Consider the following 17,818-nt stretch of genomic DNA (forward strand, 5'->3'; position numbering starts at 1 on the left):
TGGCTGTTACCACCGATCGCAGCCATTTAACCCCTTCAATGCGGCTGTCAATGACGTCCGCCGCATTGAAGTGGTTGAGAGAGGGAGGGAGCTCCCTCTCTACCCCCCCCCGCAAAAGATCGCGGGTGGCGATTGTTGCTATGGCAAACAGGAAGCCGTTGCTAGGCTTCCTGGTTGCCCAGGTACGGAAGCCTATTAGGTCCTGCCCGAGGCAGGACCTAATAGGCTAACTGTCAGTTGATGAATGACAGTTACGATACACTGCACTACATAAGTAGTGCAGTGTATCGTAACGGGGATCAGAAGACCAGATCTTCAAGTCCCCAGGTCAGTGTAAAAGAAGAAGTGAAAAAGGTAAAAAAAAAAAAGTGAAAGAAAAAGAAATAAATAAAAGTTTTAACTAATAAAAACAATAAATCGCCCTGTTTCCCTGATCAACTCCTTTATTATTAGAAAAAAAATGAAAACATGAAAAAAAACTATACATTATAGGTATCGCCGTGTTCAGAACGGCCTGATCTATAAAAATGTCACATTACTTTTACCGCGCGGTGAACACCGTAAAAATTTTTAATAAAAAACAATGACCGCATTTTATTTTTTGGTCATCTTGTCTCAAAAAAAATGTAATAAAAAGTGATCAAAAAGTTGCAAGTACCGCAAAATGGTACCAATGTAAACTACAGTTCGTCACGCATAGAACAAGTCCTCCCGCAGCGATATCAACTAAAAAATAAAAAAAGTTATGGCTGTCAGAAAATGGCGACACTAAAACATGATTTTTTTTAGAAAAGAGTATTTTTATATTTATTTTGGTTTCCTCATCTCCCAAAAAAATGGAATAAATTGTGATTTAAAAAAAAATAAAAAAAAAATAAAAATCGAATGTACCCCAAAATGGAACCAATAAAAATTACAGCTCGTTCCACAAAAAACGCACCCTCACACAGCTCCGTCAATGGAAAAATATCACGTTATGACTCTCAAAACGCAATGATGCAAAATGACGGCCCAGACTCATTTTTTAGGTCCAGCAGAATTTCACTAAATACCCCACATCGTCATTTGCTGGACCCCACAGGTGGACCCCGTAGACGCAGCGGACATGAGGAAACTTTAGGGCCTTGTGCTGCTTATAGGGCTAGTGAAGAAGTCAAAGATTAGGCAATACTGGAGTGCAGATATTTTGTATAATACCCCAAAAACCCGGCCTGTACATAAAGGATTGGTTCAAAGCGTACCACACCAATCCATGGAATATTCATTCACCCCATTATTACATCATCCTATTATGCCCTGATGCACTCCGCCCGGCTTACATATACCCTGATGTACTCCACCCAGCTTACATATACACTGGTGTACTCCGCCCAGTTTACATATACCCGGATGTACTCTGCACAGATTACATATACCCTGAAGTACTCCGTCCAGTTTACATATGCCCTGATGTACTCCGCCCAGCTTACATATGCCCCCACATTATAAGCTGAAATACCAGTAAAACACCAAACAAAATCTGCGCTTCAAAAGCCAAATGGTGGTCCAACTGAGCCTGGCAGTGTGCCCAAACCGCAATTTATGACCACATATGGGGTATTACTGTATTCTGGAGAACCCGCTTAACAATTTATGGGATGTGTGTCTACGGTGGTACAAGCTGGGCACAACACATTGGGCACGGAAATGGCATACCTGTGGAAAACAGCAATTTTCAATCTGCAACATCTATTGTTTACTCATTTTTGCAAAACACTTGTGCTGTCAAAATGCTCACTACACCCCTAGATAAATTCTTTGAGGGATCTAGTTTCCAAGACGGGGTAATTTTTCTGGAGTACCACTGTACTGGTACTATAGCTCAATGCAACATGGTGTCAAAAAACGAATCTTGTAAAATCTCCACTCCAAATACTAAATGGCGCTCCTTCCCTTTAGAGCCTTGCTGTGTGTCCAAATAGCAGTTTATGACCACATGTGGGGTATTTGCCTCCTCTGGAGAGAACGCTTTACAAATGTTACTGTGCTTTTTCTCCATTATTTGTTGAGAAAATGAAAAATTTAGAACTAATGCTACGTCTTATTAGAAAATAATGTAATTTTTAATTTTCACTGCCCATTTGTAATAAAATCTATGAGACACCTGTTGGGTCAAAATGCTCACTACCCCCCCCCCCCCTTGATGAATTCCTCAATGGGTGTAGTTTGCCAAATGGAGTCACTTTGGGAGAGTTCCCACTGTACTGGTACCTAAGGGGCTTTGCAAAAGCGACATTGTGCAGAAAAACCAATCCAGCAAAATCTGCTCGCCAAATGGCGCTCCTTCCCTTCTGAGCCCTGATGTGTATTCATACAGTGGTTTATTACCACATATGGGGTATTTCCGTACTCTGGAGAAGATGCTTTGCAAATGTTACGGTGCTTTTTCTCCTTTATTTGATGAGAAAATGATACATTTTGACCTAAAGCTACATCTTATTGGAAAATAATGTAATTTCTCATTTTCACTGCCCAATTCTAATGAAATCTATGAAATACCTGTGTGGTCAAAATAATCACTACACCCCTAGATGAATTCCTCTAGGAGTGTAGTTTCCCAAATGGAGTCACTTTTGGGGGGTTTCCTTTGTTTTTGCACTATAAGACCTCTAACCTGACATGGTGCCTGAAATATAATTGAAGAAAAGGAAGGCCGAAAAATCCACTAGGTGCTCCTTTGCTTCTGGGGCTTTTGTTTCAAGCCCATAGCAGACTAGGGCCACATGTGGGATATTTCTAAAAACTGCAGAATCAGGGCAATAAATATTCAGTTGTGTTTCTCTTGTAAAAACCTTCAGTATTACAGTAAAAAATAGATTAAAATGGAATTTCTGCAAAAAAAAAAAATGAAATTTGCAAATTTCCCTTCCACTCTGCTTTAATTCCTGTGACACGCATAAAGGGTCAAGAAACGTTTTAAATACTGTTTTGAATACTTTAAGGGGTGGAGTTTTTAAAATGGCGTGATTTGTGGGGGTTCCTAATACATAAGGCCCTCAAAGCCACTTCAGAACTGAACTGGTCCTTGACAAAATAGCCTTTTGAAATTTTCTTGAAAATATGAGAAATTGCTGCTAAACTTATAAGCCTTGTAACGTCCTAGAAAAATAAAAGGATGTTCAAAAAATGATGCAAACAAAGTAGACATATGGGAAATATTAACTAGTCACTATTTTGTGTGGTATTACTATCGGTCTTACAAGCAGATACATTTGCATTTAGAATAATGCTAATTTTTGCAAATTCTCTCAAAATTTTGGTGTTTTTCACAAATAAATATTGAATTTAAAAATCGACCAAATTTTTTCACTAACATAAAGTACAATATGTCACGAGAAAAACAAACTCAGAATCGCGCGGATAGGTAAAAGAATTCTGGAGTTATTACCACATAAAGCGACACGTCAGATTTAAAAAATGAGGCAGTGTCATATGGTCCAAAAGTGCCTGCGTCCTTAAGGGGTTAATAATAACCGATTTCTGAGGCAGGGGTATACAAGGAATATCCTTAGGTGGGCACGTTATCACACAGTGGCTTTCAACAGAATGGATTTGCTGGTCCCACGTCAACGGGACAGTGACGGGGGTACCCATTGCATGATCGGTACTTTTGATTGTGCATCCAAAGATGTGATGGAGGTGTTTAAATCCTATTGGGGGATACTGAGACTTGAGCCCGATATGAATGAAGTAGTAGTATAATCCAGACCCACTGTTACCTTTCGGAGGGGCCGTAATTTGAGGGACTGTCTTGTCAAGAGCCATTTGGCTCCTCAGAATAGTACCAGTATGTGGCTAAGCGTACCAACTTGAAGGGCACGTATCGTTGCAGCTCTTGTAAGGCTTGCCAATACAACATCACAGGGAAGACATTCAAGAGCATCACCACCGGGAGGGAAAAGTCCAACTGGACTTCATTAACTGCAAGACACCTGGGGTGGTGCACCGTGTTACTTGTCCGGGCCGCCTTAACTATGTGGTTAAGTATATTCACATGTTTAGGCGACGTATTCTAGACCACGTAGGTAATATTCTGAGGGAGGAGGATCGTCCAATAGCCAGACACGTTTGGCAATGCAATCTGGGTGACCCTACTTTTCTGAAATTCCAGGCCATAGAGAAGTTGCGCCCTTCTTTGATGGGTGGCGATTTGAACAATCACCTGCTAGGTAACCAAGCTCAATGGACGTTTAGGCTCAAGCGTGTCATACCTTTGGGACTCAATTACTCCACTTCCTTTGATCCATTTATCGAGTAGAAAGTATACCCTTCTGCTCGTTCAGTACCCCATAATTGAGTTACCCATTTGAATTGGTTATGCGTTTTGGCTTCCTCGTGTTGAAGGTTGTGCAAGGCACTGAGACAATAGCGATCACTAGATATCTTTGTGATACGCTTAAATAGCCTCTAGGACGGTATGTCTAATTTTCCATATTTGTACTAGCCTGCGATAAAAGGTCACTATTTATGTTGGCTGCGCAGCACCACCTAGGTCACGCAGTTGTGGGATGGGCAAGCAACGAGAGAAAGATGACTAGCTATACTTACTTAGTCGCATGCCCCCTATATTGTTTTTCCTAGCAGGATGTAGTCTCTGGCTTATACCATCCGGGGGTTGTATCTTGATATAGCTGATATTCTTGCCACAGCCACCATGAGCGGCTTAACATCAAAGAGTTTTAGTCCACCATCAGGGCTCAGGCTCAACAGTTTTAACTGTCTGTTCATCCAGCAGTCTAATAGCAGTTTTTACTGCTTTATTATTTTCTATAGTTGCATTGATTACTCCTAACGATCCTTCTCTAACAAAGGGAAGGGGAAACGCAGAGAGAAAGAATGCTTACCTACAATTGAACATTGTGCATACAATGTAGTTAGCGGTGTCTAGAGAAACATTAGATCATTGAGTTTATCAACTTATCTATAGGAGGGACGTCAGTTATCTCCTATTGCCTTAAAGGCCTTATTACACCGGCCGATAATCGGCTGGTGCAGCGAGCACTGATCAACAAGACACCGTTGATCGGTGCTTGTTTGCTCCTGTCACACGGAGCTATGGATGGGGACGAGCAGTTGTTACTCCGATCGCTCGTTCCCATACATTATTATCATGTTGGCAGCGCGACTCCCTGTCTACAGGGAGATGTGCTGCCGACAACTATAAGATTTTACTTTTTTTAAATGATACGATCAGCAGATGTGCTGGTTTGCTCGTTCATCTGCGGATTGCTGCCTTGATACACAGGGCAATTAATCGGCAACGAACGTTCTATGAACCCTCGACTGCCCGATAATCGCCCAGTGTAAAACCCCCTTTACTCACACTCTGCTATTCCCTAGCAGTCTGTCTACTCTTATCTACCCTACAAATGGGGATACGGTTATAGGCAAGACATTACAGCGGCCATCAAATTTGCATCAAGCACAATATTTATACAGTGCATCGCTAGTGTGTTTCATTTCACTCATTGGGTTGGAACCACACTTTGCTGTACCTTGATTTATCGGAATATAATCACATACCCCAATGTAGGGAATTTGTGATAGGCATCACACGTAAGCTATAAATGATTGAATATCAGTCACAATTCATCTTGAATGCCACTAACACTACTAGTAACATTGTACCTTCAAAGTGGACATATCGGACAATTTTTCAGTGATATTTAATCCGTAGAACAAGGTGAACATGTAGTTTTTACCGCCTGATGGATGCCGTAAAAACAAAACCACAGCTTGTCCCGGAAAAAACAAGCCCTCATACGGCTATGTCGACGACGAAATAAAGAAAGAAAAAAAAAGTTACGGCTTTTGGAAGGCGGGGAGAAAAAAAAATGAAAATTAAAAAACAAAGATTGACTTATAAGGCTATGTTCACCTTTGAGGGCTTTTTTAAATAAATCGGTCTGTTTGATTAGTGTAACTTCTTAATTAGTTTTTAATAAAAATTGTTTTACTTTTGGAGATACAGCTGCTCTGTATCAGGAAGCCGGACGATATAAAAAAGGACACACCTCTCCACACACCCAGTCTTTAGAAAGAACTCAGGATGAGAATTAGTTATCTCTTATTTACACACACACACACACAGTGTATATATATATATATATACACACACACACACACACACACACACACACACACACACACACCTATTTATTTATTTCATTTTTCTCTTTTGCCACCTTAGTGAAAAGCTACCCCACACCATAAATATATATTTATAGTCATATATCCTATATATAAGAGATACTAAGGAAGTTTACCGAAGGGGGGAACTAGGGGGTGCCGTCACAGGATCATGAAAAAACAATTACCGGTAAGTAATCAATCTTTTACCCTTTCACCTATGACAGCACCCCTGTAGATGTAAAATAGAACCCCATTTTTAGAGTGAGACTACAGCTTCTAGAACTTTCCTGCCAAAGGCCAAGTTAGGGACTGAATGCAACTGTAATTTATGCTGCTTAATAAAAGGCGTGGGGTGAACTCCATGTAGCCGTCCTGCAAATCTGGTCTAGAGATGCGTTGGCTTTCTCTGCCCAAGAAGTAGATACAGCCCTGGTGGAATGCGCTCCAAAGAATTCTGGGAGATTAGTGTTCTGGCCCACATAGGCTAAGTGTATGGCCTGTTTAATCCACCTTTCTATCTGCTGAACCCCTATATGGACCCAGGAACTGAATAAGGAGATTCTCTGAAAACCTCCAGTCTTTTGTGACCTCCAGGTAGTGGATTAAACTCATCCTCACGTCTAAACAATTACATTTCTGCACCTTTGGATTTTTTGGAGAGTCACAAAAGGAGGGAAGAATAATTTCCTGGTCTTGATGAAATGGGGAAATTACCTTTGGCAAAAAACCTGGTAAGGTCTTCATAATTACTCTATCGTCTAATACTAAAGTGTAAGGGGGGGCCTGAATTTCACTTACTCTTCAGGCAGTGGTAATCGCTAGTAAAAAGGTCATCTTCAGAGTGAGAAATTTAATGGACAGGGAGTCCAAAGGATGAAACCAACATAGCGGTAAGAACTAAGTTTAAGTCCCAAGGTGGGACTGAAGATCTTATTCTGGAGGCCGCAATCAGGAACCTTCTAATCCAGGGGTGTTCTGCTAATCTGGAATCATAGAAGGAGTTTAGGGCAGAAATCTGTACCTTTAAGGTACTGGGCTTGAGGTTCTAGTCTAGCCCTGCCTGGAGAAAGTCTAATATCAGGGGTATATCTGGATCTCTTAATGGATCTATATCAATTCCTGTAAAGGTAAGAAAAGCTTTCCAGACCCTTAAATATATTTTAGAGGTAACATGTTTCCTACTTGCCAGTAAAGTAGAGATGACAGTTTCTGAGATACCTCATTTTATGAGGATTATCCTCTCAGTCTCCATGCTGTAAAATGCAGCCTGGTGATGCCTGGATGAACTACTGGGCCCTGGGACAAGAGATCTAGTCTGTCTGGATGGATCCATAGTTGGGTTACGGACAACTTCCTCAACCATGTGAACCATGGTCTCTTTGGCCAAAATGGAGGAATTAGGATTACCGAGGCTTTGTCTTCCCTGATCTTTTTTTAAAACTCTCGGGAGTAGACAAAGGGAAGGGGGGCATAACCCTGCTCCTCGCTCCAACACTGGGAGAGAGCATCTATTGCTACTGAATATTCCCTGGGGTCTAGGGAGAAGAATCTGGGCACCTTCTTGTTCTCCCAGGTAGCGATAAGATCTATGGAAGGATTCCCCCACCTGGTCACAATCATCCGGAAGACTTCCTGATTCAGGGACCATTCTGACTGTAGCAACGGTCTTCTGCTCAAGAAATCTGCTACCCGATTGTCCCTTCCCCTTAGATGGACAGCTGAAAGGGACACTAGATGCAGCTTGGATAGGGAAAGGATCTCTGTGGCTAATTTCATCAGAAGTCCTGATCTTGTACCTCCCTGATGATTTATGTATGCTACTGTAGTCGTGTTGTCCGAAGGAATCTTTACCCTTTTTGCTGAAAGTATAGGAATTGTACCTTTTATAGCCTGAAGTACTGCCTCCAGCTCCCTGTAGTTGGAAGATCTTATGGAGGTTTGAAGATCCCACTGACCCTGAAGGCAGAAGGATTCAGCATGGGCTCCCCACCCCCAAGGACTTCCATCTGTTGTAATGTTCAGGGTTGGAGACATTTCCCATGAAACACCCTTCCTGAGGTTTTCTACCTTCATCCACCACCTGAGACAGAGTCTGGCTACCGAGGAAAGGAGTAGGGAGTGATCTAGTGAGAGTTTGCTCTTGTCCCACTTCTCTAATATGTCCCTCTGCAGAGGTCTGGACCTGAACGAAGCACACATTATGGCCGGGATACAGGAGGTTAAAAGACCCAGAACCGACATAGCCCTCCTGAAGGAAGTCAAGTGATCCAAAAAGAGGACAGACCCTCTCTATCAAAGGCTGGATCTTTCCCTGAGGGAGAAGAGACATCTGTCTGGAGGAGTCTAGGATTCCCAAAAAATGCATCTGTTGGACGGTGTTAAGTTCGTCTTATTTACACTTATAATCCATCCCAGATTTATTAAAGTCGATTGTACGGACTGTAGATGGAGTGTCAAAGTCTGGGTGGTGTCTGGCACTATTAAAAAGTCGTCTAGGTAGGGAAAGAAGACTGTCCTTAGTTCGTATATGTGAGGTCATTTCTGATATCATCTTGGTAAAGACTCTCGGGCCCTGAGAGATGCCAAACGGGAGTGCCCTGTATTGTAGGTGGATTAGGGAGTCGTTCAAAACTACTGCCACCCTCAGATAATTCTGGTGAGTGATGCAGACAGGGACATGGTAATAAGCATCCTCCAGATTTATTGATGCCATCATACAATTCCTGAAGAGAAGATTTACAGAAGAGGGGATACTCTCCATCCGAAATTTTTTGTAAATTAGGAAGGAGTTCAGATGTTTTAGGTTTATTTTAACCCTGAATCGGCTTTGTTTCTTTACCAGAAAAAGGAGGGAATAGTAGCCCTTACCTATCTTTGGTTTCGGTACTGGAACTAGAACCCCCTTCCTGATAAGAGAAATAACCTGATTCTAGAGCCCGCTGTTTCTCTGAATCTTTCTGCCTCTTTGTGAGGAGGAATCTGTCTGGAGGAGGGGACATGAATTCTAGCTTGTATCCTGTCTTTATGATATCTAGAACTCATTTGTTTGAGGAGATCTGTTCCTATTCCTGGCAGAAAGGGGAGAAGCGACCTCCTACACCACTCCTTCTGGCATCACTGTTGGTGATCCTTATTCTTGGGATCGTTCTGAGGCATAAACAAAAAAAACCCTGTTCATTTTAGGGAATTTAGAGGATCTAAATTCATGTCTCTTGGAATTGGGTTTTCTATTGAACTTCCTGGGACGAAAGGAATCTGGTTTGCTCTGGGTAGGAAACCCTTCCCTCCTATCAGATGCTTTTTCCAGGAGATCATCCAGTGGAAGACCTAACAAAAAATCTCCTGAACAAGGGATAGAACAAAGTTTCCCTTTTGAGGCTGCATCTCCCTTCCATGTCTTCAGCCATATAGCTCTTCTGGCTGAGTTGGATAGGGCTGCAGATCTAGCTGCCAGACTAACGGAGTCCACTGAGGCATCAGCCAAAAAGTCTGTGGCCTTAGACAAAACCAGGAGGGAAGCCAGTATCGGATCCCTAGAAGTCTTGTCTGAGATGAAGCTCCAACTGAGCTATCCAGATTTTAAGTGACCTGGCTACACATGTGGCCGTAATACCAGGTTTAGAGAATAGTCCGCCTTGCTATCAAAGGTAAGGCATTTTTCCTCGATATTTTCACTACTGGGGCATCCAGTCTGGGAAAACTATCCCAGTCCTTACTTAAATCCTCCTCAAAGGGATATTTTCTACCTAACTTTCAGTCAGGGTTCTTCCATTCGCTCCTAATGAGGCTGGCTATATTCCCGTGAATAGGAAAAGTCCTCTGTTTCCTAGGACCTCAAACATAATGTCCTGAATGGAACGGGGTTCCTTGGGGTCATCGATATTCATAGTGGCCCGGACTGCTTTAAGAAGTTGGTCCACATCCTCTGCTGGAAATATTTTTTTTCCCTCCCCATCTTCGTTAGAGGAAAATTCAGAGGAGAATAGCTTCCCTTCCTCCTCAAAAAATCTTCTCTTCACTAGAGGAATTAGAAATGCCTAGACCCTGCCGTACAAGGTGTTAGGAAGATCATGATTTTTTTCTAAGGGAATTCTTAACCTCTGTTCGCACTATATCATTTATGCTTGAGGCTAGGCTGGGGGATTCCTCTACCAGGATCTTATCTAAACGAAGCTGGCATAACCGTTTTTTATAAGAGGCTGCTAGCTTCCTACAACACACAGCACATTCTTTGTTGCAAGCCTTGTCCAACTTTTTCCTGGGACCCTCTTTGATCTAGGAAACATGCAATATACAAGGAAGGACAAAATTAATAAATGGAAAAAAAGGTTTGCCCTACCATGCTTCCTAGAAAATCCCATGCCGTTTAAAGTACCGGACTGGAGGATCTTGCTGGGTCTGATCGCTCAGGTCGCTCCACGCGTCCTGCTGCTTCTACTCGTGCTTCCATGCTGGTTGCTTTGTTGGACAAGGAGCCATTTTAGGTCAGGCCTAAAATAGGCCTAGGATTGGCTGGGGAGGCTCCCAGGCTACGATGCGCTGTAGCCCATCCTCCCCACCTGGGCCACCGGAGCACCGCTTCCTGGGACGTCCGTACGTCATTCCCACCAGAAGTGACGTGCCCCCCGGAAGTGGTCACTATAGTGAGCCGGAAGTGGCCAAACGCTGGGTCACGGGTCCTGGCTCCCTCTTTGCAAACAGGAACCAGGCCTGACCCCAGGAGAGCTTCTCCCCCCTAGAGGAGACCCCACCCGCAGCAGGAACCTACAACCTCCAAAGAGGGAAGCGGTGACCGGAAGAGGAGGGAGATACCAGTCCCAGACTACAGGTTGCTCCCTAAGAGGCTTACACCTCTGACCTGACTGGGTGTGTGGAGAGGTGTGTCCTTTTTTATATAGTCAGGCTTCCTGTCTAGCGAATGGGATGTCTCTCCAGGGGTGCTGTCATAGGTGAAAGGCTAAAAATTGTTTTGTTTTCGCCATATTTTAAGAGACATAACTTTTTTTGTTTTTTTCGTCGAATAAGCGGCGCGAGGGCTTATATTTTTGCAGGACGAGCTCTTTTTATTGGTGAATACGACTTTTTGATTACATATTTTTTAGCGCCAAGGTGACCAAAAAACATAAATTCTGGCGTTCACCGTCCGGGTTAAATAATATAATATTGTGATAGTTCAGACTTTTACGGACGCGGAGAAACAAAATATTTTTTTTTCATTTTATTTACACTACATTAGAGGAAAAATGGGAAAAGATTTATTTTTTGAACATTTCATATTTTTCACTCCTGAAAACGTTGAAACTTTTTTTTTTACACTTTTTACTAGTCCCCCTAGGGGATTTGAAAAAGCGATAGTCAGTTACGAATATATTGCAGTGTATTGTCATTTTTAGACTCCTGTTAAGCCCTATCTTCATTAGGCCCCCCGGGTGCCACGTCAACCATCGGTACCCCACCATCGTGTTTCGGGGGGGGGGGGGTGTCAATGGACTGTCAGAGGAGGCCTGCGGAATTGTTTTGTTGCAGGTTTTACAGATTGAAATCAATAAGGGTGGCGAAACCCGCAACAAATAGCAAATTATGCGATTTTGGCAATGGAAAAGCTGCAATTCCGCCGCAAAAATCGCAAATCAGAAAAACACAAACTTTTTTTTGTTTAAAATTAATAAAAAAGTTAAAAAGAGAATTTTACACCTGCCCATACATGTGCAGCTGAGTGCACCATGTAATAGGCAGTGCTGCACAAACCTTGTCTGACTTAAAAAATGTTGTCTATCCTCCTCCGTTATTTAGATATCGGTGCCGTTATATTTGGCAACCAATATGTTAATAACCCCCGGAGCGGCCAATGGGGCTTTTCTTTATTTCTAAATGGCATAGGGGCATGTTACTTATCGCTCTGACACTGTCCAATCAGCTACGAACAGTGTGAGAGCAGCTTGTGCGGTGTTCCCTGCCGCGAGATCACACAGTCTTGTCTCTCTGCAGAGAGCGTTCGCGTGTGCACCCGCACGCATGCAAATTTGCGATGTGTGAATCCAGCCTGATGCTTACGACACATTCACCATTTCACAAGGATAATTGTTCAGATGCTAAAACTGTAATTTTTAGACTAAAAAGTTACGGCCTGCCCATCTGTTCTGGTCAGTGTAAATCTACCAAAAGGAAATCAGTCAAAAATGGCGGTCAAAGTCCAGCATATGCACCAGTTGGAGTCTTGTGCTCTCTTATGTTCAATAAACTGTTGCTACGGTTATATGCAATAATGGCGTGTTACCTTGATAATGCTGCAATAATTTGTTCATGCGAATATCCCATACTTTCACTGTACTGTTAGAACCTGCAGATGCTACACACGTTCCTGATGGATTAAAGCTCACATAATTGGAATGCCTAGAATAAATGTTTAGACAAAGAGATAAGATTTTTGGACTCAACATAAAATCTATTTCTTGTTGAATTATTTGAGGGACACTGCCCCACACAGCCATTGCCACTAAGGCGATAGTAGGTAGGAAAGAGCCTTGGGTCCGCACAGGCAGAGCATACCCTTCCCACAGACACTGACTAGTTTAGTTTGTAGAGAAGCAGTACAAGAAGAAAACAAACATGTCCACGGACCGGGAGAAAACTCAACTTGTCAGTCAGAACAATAAGTCCCAATCCTGGAACAAACACACATGCCAGATCTGTGTTCCCCAATGAATTCAATGAGAAAAAGATTTTATTGTGAGAACAAAAATCTTGTTTTCTCATTCATATCATTGGGTGACACAGCACCAGGGAACATTCTAAAGAAGTCCCAGAGGATTGAAAGAAAAGTAAAAGTAGCCATGCGACCTACCTAACACACGTGGCGATCCTGGATTAAAGACAATATGGACAGAATGAGGGAGGCTGGCATGTAAACTTATTACATTTGCCACAATTATAAGTAACTATAACCACTTGGTCCGGCTGCCTGATGGAACACTCCTGAATAAAGACGTGTCATAAGATAGAGGGAACAGAGAACTCAAGGCTGGTTTATACGTGCACATTTCTGCCCATTAGGCCGGATTACCACAGGTCGGATACGCTGCGTAAAAATCACGCAGCGTATCCTTCCTGGAACCCGTAGTACATTCTGTCCGAAAAACCACACCACATTGTGGTGTGGTTTTTCGGACGGAATTTCCGCAGTGGAAAAAAGTGCACATACTTACACCCACCCTTTTCTCTGCGTAGTCCTGCCTCCTGGGATGACGTTGCAGGCCATGTGACGCTGCAGCCTGTGATTGGTTGTACCGGTCACATGGGATGAAACATCATCCCAGGAGGCCGGACTGCAGGAAGAAGGAGAGCATTCTAGGCAAGTATGATTTTTTTTTCCCCATAGTTACGAATTTTGTGGCATAATCACTGTGAATACACTGCAAATGTCGCAACACTTGGATTTCTGTTGCGGGTTTTGCATCCCCATTGAATTCAATGGGGAAAACGCGCAATAGAAAATCAACAAAAATGCAGCATAAATTGACATGCTGCAGAATTAAACTCCGCACCACAGGTCAATTTATTAACGTTTACATTTTATCGTTACTAAATCTCATCCACTTTGCTGCTACTGTAAATGCCGTGGAATTTCCGCACAGAATGCCGTAGCGTTTACACATGTGAACCCGGCCTAATAAGCGCCGATATAACAAGTCGATCGGTGGCTTGTTAAGAGGCCATTTTACGGGCCGATGCTTTCTGTATAGGGACGATCGTTATTATGATCACTCGGTTCCCAGCCGTTTACATAATTTTTGGCAGCACATCCCCGTTTACAACGTAGAGATGTGTTGCCAACAATGATGATGGTTTTATAGGCTGCATAAACTCGGATCAGTTGACGAACGAGCATTTGCTTGTTTGTCTGCTGATCGCTGCCCTCTTTACACGGGCCAATAATAGGGAATAATTGTTTGTAAGAACGCTAGTTCAGCCGATTATAGGCTTGTGTAAGTGGGCTTTTAGGGTTAGTCCACACGTGGGGTAAATACTGCGGATTTTCAGCAATTTATTTTGTTGCGGAAATCCGCAGCATAATACAGTAGCAGAGGAGTGGATAAAATTTCAAGAAGCAATCCTGGCCAGCCAATAGGCTCTCCGGGACCACGTGACAATCAGGAGGAGTGGTTAATGTGGCCGAGGAATGCAGTCTATACTAATGCAAGTCGGGGACTGGCCTAGCCAACCTACTTGGCCTGCAGCCCTTATAAAACAAACGGCGAGAGTAGCCCAAAACGGCACTCATTCCATCATTGCTAGAAACAAAAAGAAAAGTCCCTATAAGCGGCAGAGGATCTGCTCCACTGTGGATAAGGTGCAGAAATATTCTACAGGTAAAGATCGCCCTCTGAAGGATTGACCCCTAGTTCCTCCCTCAGACAGGAACTTCATTATACCAATAAAACATGTCCCCCTAGATAGGTTGTCATTTCCCATTGAGAGAATACTCCCTATAGAGTAATATAGGTGGGGGTGTAACCATGGGAGGGGCGATTCTCATACTCACCCTCCGTAGTCTTCGAGTGTGTGCAGGACTATCTCTTTTGTAACCTCGCACATATATAGTTACTGGCACGCCGTCTGCGGAAGCAGAAAAGACAGGTTAGGTGGCCGGCTGTGAGGCAATTTCAGTGCAGAGGACTGCCTGGTTTGCAGACTCTAGCAGGGGGCTGACTAGGCAGTAAACAGGTTCACAACCAACCTGTAGCTAGGGAGAAGATAGAAATAAATAAAACGAACATAAAAAAATAGCAGCAGACCTGAATATCAGGGCACGTCTGTCCCCTACGATCCAAGACTAAAAAACTGAAATAGCCAGTGTCTGTGAGAAGGGTATGGCCTGCCTGCGCAGAGCAAAGACTCTTTCCTACCCAGTGTTGCCTCATAGTGGTTGGAGAAATACCCATGGTGCTCTGTCCCCCAATGATATGAAAGACAAATTTCATATGAGGTAATTATTTTTAAATATCTGAGTCACTTGGAAGACCTTTAAAAAGATTTTTTTTACATGTCAGATTAATTCTAAACACGATGGCAATGCTTGCCTTCAACAACGGATTGAATAATTTACACCCAGTGGAGATTTATCAATTTTATATTATAGAATGTAAAAACGTACGATGTAAAAATGTACAAGCTGACAATTGTGCAAATTGTGCCATATGGAGTAAGATGCCGCACATGGAATGATCAATTTGGTGTAACTCATTAGGAACATTAGACAGTTTTCTCTTTTTTATGCAATCTTATTTCTCCCGTACATATACATCAGTGTTTTGTGGCAAAAAAATGGTGCATGTCAATAATAAACGTAGCATATTTCTCAGCCACCACACTTTTTCTACATATTTTTATAAACTGATTAGCTAGGTGTCAAAAGTGTCTTAGATGCATAATAAATGTTAAGCAATTTACTGGAGATGTGCAGATATATTTCATGAAGAGTTTACTTACTATAGCCACCAAATAAATGATTTGTAATACTGAATATTACCCCTGTAGTGCAAGGGACAGGATTGTTCATCTTTATACATGGCAGAGGTGCAAGTATGTATGTCCCCTATACTGAGGCTTCTCAGCTTTTTCTACTGTCTATCCAGAATATAACCAGTGGTCGAAGTCCATGCCAAAATTACAAATAACATTAAAATAAGAACAAATTGAGTCAATTATGTTGCTAAATCAGGGACTACTATAGCCAAAGAAAAGCCTAAGCTGCATATGGTCACTCCTTCCAAAATTGCCCCCTCAGCCACGCCTCAACATGACCAGCGACGACAGCCTTGGAGCTTGAGAAGCGATGCTCTGTACTGTACTACTGGCACACTTTTACAACATCTAAATACTCTGTATACATAAAGTAGCCATATGGGACATTTCTAGAATACAATTATAAAATCTAAATGTAGAATTCCTTCAAGGGGTATTCCCAACTTAGACATTTATGGCATATCCACACTTGGGACTCGTCAACAGGGGTCACCCAAAAACCGTTTCGCCTGGTGTGGTGGCCGCATGCTGACGATTCCAGGTGGGGACTAGTGGCGAGGGGGCTGCGCAAGCAATGGGAGTTACAGAAACAGCTGAGCAGGCACTGCCTGGCTGTTTCCGTAACTCCTATACAACAGAACAAATAGAGCTGCACGCATTTGTGTTGCCCCCTCTCCCCTGCCTGGAATTGGTAGCCTGTGGCAACCGCACCTGGCAAAGCGGGAGCCAGACAACCCCTATACTTGATAAACGTATGGGTCCCAGAGCTGAATCAGATATTTATGGTATATACTGCGAATATGCCATAAATGTCTAAATTGAGAATACCACTAAAATCTGCCCAAATCAGAGGAATCTTGTCAGTGTAATCTATATGCTCAGTCCTCCGTGCCATGTAATTGTAAAAATTATCACAGTTCTCTACTGGTGCTAGTGCTCACGCATTGAGAACGGCAATAATTAACCCCTTCAAGGACAGTTTGGGCTTTACAGAGGTATACCCACAATAGAAATGTATCACCTATCCACCATCCCCGCATCCTGTAAGTGCCTATGGGCTTACAAAAAGAGAGCCCCCTTCCGCTGTAAAACCACTTAGGTGCCGCAGTCTCTATTAACTAACTCCGATCCCAGCTGTTAAAGAAGAAGACAACCGGCACCCGCAAGCAGCTGTGCCCGCACCTTCAGTGCAAAGCACTGTTATGACAGCCTGTGTTAGCTACATTGCTGCCGCAACATAATAGTATGTCGCTGGGCGGCAAGGGGTAAACGTACCAGTGTTTATGAAAATATGAATAAAAATCATGGTCATAAAACTGTTTCACAACGGAATCTAAGAGCCACTTGGCTATAATGAATAATTACCCTTTGTAGTCCATGAAGGTGTTAATGCAAACTCTGTTTGTTGTGTCCCAGATTCGTAGAGTCTTATCATCACTGCATGAAGCGATTAGTCTCCCATCTGGGGAGAATCTGTAATGAAGAAAGATTAGAGAACCCCAGAGAGGATGCTGATGAGAGAATTACTTCAATTGCCTAAATGCCGAGCAAAGAAGGAAATCAGTGTGAAAGCATTGACACTGAACAGCAGGAAACTAGTGCTTATACCATACGTAACATACGAGCTGAAAGAGGTCAAAGCTGGGTGATCGCAGTGGACACTAGATGCAGGAGACTAGCTACACACGGCAAATGTGTGCTGCCAGATACCCTTCAATATTACAAGTCTTTGTAAAACTCAATAGAAAACAATCAGATTTGTTAGTTATTAGCGACTGAACTTATATACCCAAAGGTTGCAGCTGCTGCACTTTGGTGATCTTATGATTACTTTCGTAGCGGCTGTGCAAAGTATTGCAGCGTTGTCCAATTCAGTGCTGCAATACCGCGCACATGCTCTTCAAAAACCTCTTCAAACAGTTGAACAGTGGAGATGTCTAGAGTCATCTTATATTGATGACCTATCCTACAGTTCAAACTTGCAATACCGGTACATACTAAGACCCCATGCACACGACCATAGAATTCGTCCGTAATTACAGCCCCCCTAATTTCTATTGCCCATGGACACATTGCCGTATATTTACCGGAAGGTGTCCGTACCTTCGAAGGGCTCCACAAA

At 42.8% G+C, this 17,818-nt stretch overlaps 1 protein-coding gene across 4 annotated transcripts in view; it reads right to left on the minus strand.

Annotated features, from left to right (window-relative positions):
• The window catches only part of POC1B (POC1 centriolar protein B), a 107,057-nt gene that overhangs the window by 75,289 nt on the left and 13,950 nt on the right, over positions 1-17,818 (minus strand). For all 4 annotated transcript variants that reach the window (XM_075856811.1, XM_075856809.1, XM_075856808.1 and 1 more), the window contains 2 exons: positions 17,062-17,169; positions 12,449-12,564 (listed from right to left, as the gene is read on the minus strand). In XM_075856811.1, the coding sequence (XP_075712926.1) occupies positions 12,449-12,564; positions 17,062-17,169 (224 nt within the window). The remainder of the gene's footprint in view (positions 1-12,448; positions 12,565-17,061; positions 17,170-17,818) is intronic.

Source organism: Rhinoderma darwinii, chromosome 3, assembly GCF_050947455.1.
Source record: "Rhinoderma darwinii isolate aRhiDar2 chromosome 3, aRhiDar2.hap1, whole genome shotgun sequence".
NCBI lineage: Eukaryota > Metazoa > Chordata > Amphibia > Anura > Rhinodermatidae > Rhinoderma > Rhinoderma darwinii.